We start from the raw sequence: 4419 nt of genomic DNA, 5'->3' as shown, positions 1-4419 counted from the left end.
GAGGAATCCGAGGGGATTGCAGTTTTTTGAACGCGGAAGTGAGCTTCACTTCTCAGACCGACAACTGCCCCCTTGGTTGTCACTCATTCATAGTTGTCAGCTTTTATTTTGAAAAGTCGCACCGGAAGCGTCGCGCTGGCTCCGCTTATATTGCCGCCAACAGGTCTGTTTGGATCCTCTGTCTCTCTCTCTCATTAGTCTCCGGCTGGTCTACTCTGCTGCAGGTCCCGCTCGGCAGTCACCATCATGGCTGTGTTGCTGATGCGCTTCTTCACGCTGCTCGTCAACGTGCTGTGTTTGCCCATGCACCTGATCCACGCTCTCGGCCTGTACTCGGTCTACAAACGCGTCTTTCCGATATGTTGGTACCGGCTTTCTGTCACGTACAACAAGAAGATGCACGACAAGAAGAAGGAGCTGTTCCGCAGCCTGTCGGAGTTCGTGCCTTCGGGCAAACAGCAGCTCACGCTCCTGGAGATCGGCTGCGGCACCGGGACTAATTTCCAGTACTACCCGTCCGGCTGCAGGGTGATCTGCACCGACCCAAACCCGCACTTCCAGAAATACCTGGACCAGTCCATGTCCGAGAACGAGCACCTGACGTACGACAGGTTCGTGGTGGCGTCGGGGGAGGACATGGGGTCAGTCGAGGACGCATCGGTAGACGCTGTTGTCTGCACCCTGGTGCTCTGCTCTGTCAACAACATACCGCAAACTCTGCGAGAGGCGCACCGGGTCCTGCGGCCAGTAAGTTGTTTAATCCTCTGCCCCGGTGCTACTGGGGGGGGGGGGATACTTGACACGTGTTTTCCCCAACAAATAATGCACCAATATTGTTGTTAAATGTATCATACTATGCAGGCTACTGTTGGTCTAATCTAGTTTCTTTTTTAGAAATACTTATACTACTAGTACTACTACTATAAAGAAGCAGATATTTCACCTTTACTGGATGGGGAAAAAGAAATATTCAATTTAGTTGAATCTTCTAACATTTTGTCCCCAGGTTTGTCAGAAAAATATATATTGTCATTTTTAAGGATTTCTTTATTGAGTTTTCATGATGTCCTGCAGGGTGGAGCCTTCTTCTTCTTGGAGCATGTTGTTGCCGACGCCTCCACCTGGGCCTTCTTCTTCCAGCACGTTCTGCAGCCTGCCTGGTTCTACTTCGGCGACGGCTGCGAGGTCACCCGTGACACGTGGAAACATCTGGAGGCAGCTGGATTCACCGACCTGAAACTGAGACACATCGACGCTCCGCTCGTGTTCCTCATCAAACCACACATCGTAGGCTACGCTGTCAAATAGATGCTGTCCCGTTGTAGGCGGGTGCATATATGGAAAAAAAAACACCTAACCCTAAAAAAATTCTAACAAAAGGTTTCTCAGCTGTTTTTTATAGTATTAGATGTCCTTAATAACATACTAAAAGTTTACCAAAATTTGACCACTAGAAAGGTGTTATTTTCAAGATGGCGTCCAAGATGGATAGGAAGCCTGGGGAGACACCAGAGGTGAATAGGGTAAAATTTTTAACTAACAGATATCACCATGAAACTTCCCAAGTTTATCACTTACATTAAGACAAATATTTTTTGTATTACAAGTTTTGTCAAATTGTATGTTTAAATATGTAAATTAGGCAATGTCTCATTAAATATGCGCTAATTTGCATATCCGAAATCTGAACAATGGATAAAAGCCACTTTCAAAATTCTTGTTTTATTTTGTTGACATACTAGAGTCAGAAGTTTTTACAGAGGGGATTTTGGATATCTCTCTTTATCACTCTGTAAATGAGAAAATACTAGCAGCCCTAAAAATTCAAGTTGGTCGTGTTTTTAGGAGTAAAATGTTGTATAAGAGCCCGAAATCTCCACTTCAGCAGCACTTACAGACACCAAACCTTCCAGTTTGATCCCTTTCTATATTCTGAAGGTTTTTACCGAGGGGATTGTTGATATATCATTCATAGCCTGATTTATACAACATTTTACTCCTAAAAACACAACCAACTTGAATTTTTAGGGCTGGTGACAGTATTTTCTCATTTACAGAGTGATAAAGAGAGATATCCAAAATCCCCTCTGTAAAAACTTCTGACTCTAGTATGTCAACAAAATAAAACAAGAATTTTGAAAGTGACTTTTATCCATTGTTCAGATTTCGGATATGCAAATTAGCACATATTTAATGAGATATTGCCTAATTTACATATTTAAACATACAATTTGACAAAACTTGTAATACAAAAAATATTTGTCTTAATGTAAGTGATAAACTTGGGAAGTTTCATGGTGATATCTTTTAGTTAAAAATTTTACCCTATTCACCTGTGGTGTCTCCTCAGGCTTCCTATCCATCTTGGACGCCATCTTGAAAATGACACCTTTCTAGTGGTCAAATTTTGGTAAACTTTTAGTATGTTATTAAGGACATCTAATAATATAAAAAACAACTGAGAAACCTTTTGTTAGAATTTTTTTAGGGTCAAGTCATATTTGCACCTGACTATTGGCTTCCTACTAACTAGTGTGTTTGTGTATATGCCAATCACTAAATGCCTCTCCCTATGTCACATGATTTAATCACCAGTGATAGAGATATATTAACACAAGTCACTTTGATACTAGCTTGATATTTAGTGAAGGAAAAACTGACGTTAAACGTTGAATAAGCACCTTATACTAACGGCCAATGAATCTAATTTTGTACTCGTGTTGAAAACATGTTGATGGTTGTTGGATCGTCGTCCTCTGCTCCTCGCCGCTGAGCTGCTTGCTGATTGATCAGTGTCATACTGCCATAGAAAAGTTCTCTGTGCTACTGGTGTAGTGACAGTGTTTTAGACTGCCTTTTGATCTGACACCAATAAATATTTTGTTGTGATTAAATAGTTGATCCTCTGGAGTTTTTATTATTATTGGACAAACATTGAGGCTAAATTGGGGGGGGCGGGGGCTTGTTGGACTTGTTCTGGGTGGTTTTCTCAATTCAGTTCAGGTTTACCTCAAATAAAGTAACTTTTTTTGATAGATCTGTGTCTTTGGATTATAAAACATAAAAAAAACGTTCTCTTTTTTTAATCGGGTTGCTAAGGAGTAGATGACAGACAAATATTTGTATGTCCCTTCTGACAAGAATCACTTTTTCATTGAATTTAAAACAAAAATTGCAATAAACCTAATTTCTTTTAATCAAAACAATACAAAAATCTGAAAAAATACATCAGTTATTTATGAAATAGCAATATTTTATCATGTCCCCCAGTTTTGTTCAACCCTCTAACAACATACCAATTTCCCTAAACTAATGAAGTGACATCACTTAAATCTTTTGAAGAACACACTGTAAAGAGAAGAAAGTGTTAACATCTTTTCTTACATATATTTAATTGCTTATTTATTGCAAGATTGACATCATTAAGCTCAACCTTTCAACTCCTTTACATAAATAAATGATAGTTAACAACTGTTTGAAACAAACAATAGTGTTGAAAAATATTATGCTTTCATGATTTCAAGTCATGTGGTGCTCCTTGCCTTGGCTAATTATGGTCTTATGGCTACTTTTAGTCAAAATCTTCAACCCTGTAACAAAAAAACATTGAGAGGGCTGAGTCATTGTTGAAAGTGTTTTTCAAAAATCAGACAAACCAAAGTGCACTGAATTCAGACAGTCACCCTCTGACATTTGTCTATTGGCGCCTCCGTGTGGTGAAACCACACACACAGCTCAGGTATTAACAGTGTAATCTGTTGATCTTCTAAAGTCTCTGTCTGTAAAACTAAAAAGCTCTTCTCAGACTCTGAGGTTTCAAACATGAAGCCTTTCCTCATGAAGCTGTGCAGACTGCTCTGCTGTGCGGTGGCTCTGCCCCTGCAGCTGCTGCACGCCGCCGGCCTGCTGCGGCCCTACAAGCGGCTGTTCCCGCTGCTGGCCTACAACATCACCTTCTCCTACAACCACAACATGCACCAGCTGAAGAGAGAGCTGTTCAGGAGCGTGTGCAGGTTTACGGGCAGCGACGGGACACTGCGGCTGCTGGAGGTACCTTTACTGTACTTGTACTTTTTTCATGTACTTTTTATTATATAACCTCTGCAAGAATCATATATCTCGTATATACTATTTATAATGTAACCTCCGCCAGAATCATGTTTCGCCTAGAATCACGTATCTTGCCTTATTTAAGTAATTACAATATAACCATTGTCAGAATCATGTAGGCCTACCTCTTGGAAACAATACTGTTTATGAGTATAGTGGCGGCTGGTGACTGAAAAAATAGGGGAGGGCAGTCCAAGGCGTCATGTTATTTCATACTAGTTGACTACTTATCCTATACTTTCTTATATTCAATGAAAATTAAACAGTAAAACAATGTCTTACAAGATTTCTTAAAAACAAGATCATTTT

At 40.3% G+C, this 4419-nt stretch overlaps 1 protein-coding gene across 1 annotated transcript; it reads left to right on the top strand.

Annotated features, from left to right (window-relative positions):
- Positions 1 to 215: 215 nt before the first annotated feature.
- On the top strand, positions 216 to 1316 carry LOC146986767 (thiol S-methyltransferase TMT1A-like). Its single transcript, XM_085775560.1, has 2 exons — positions 216 to 747; positions 1075 to 1316. The coding sequence occupies exons 1-2, from the start codon at positions 247 to 249 to the stop codon at positions 1306 to 1308; spliced, it is 735 nt and encodes a 244-aa protein (XP_085631686.1). The 5' UTR covers positions 216 to 246; the 3' UTR covers positions 1309 to 1316.
- Positions 1317 to 4419: the final 3103 nt, after the last annotated feature.

Source organism: Trachurus japonicus, chromosome 5 (genome assembly GCF_045865225.1).
Source record: "Trachurus japonicus isolate A0001 chromosome 5, Traja_1.0".
In the NCBI taxonomy this organism is placed as follows: Eukaryota; Metazoa; Chordata; class Actinopteri; order Carangiformes; family Carangidae; genus Trachurus; species Trachurus japonicus.
Note: the sequence above shows the minus strand (reverse complement) of the source record. Positions and strands in the feature narration are given on the sequence as shown.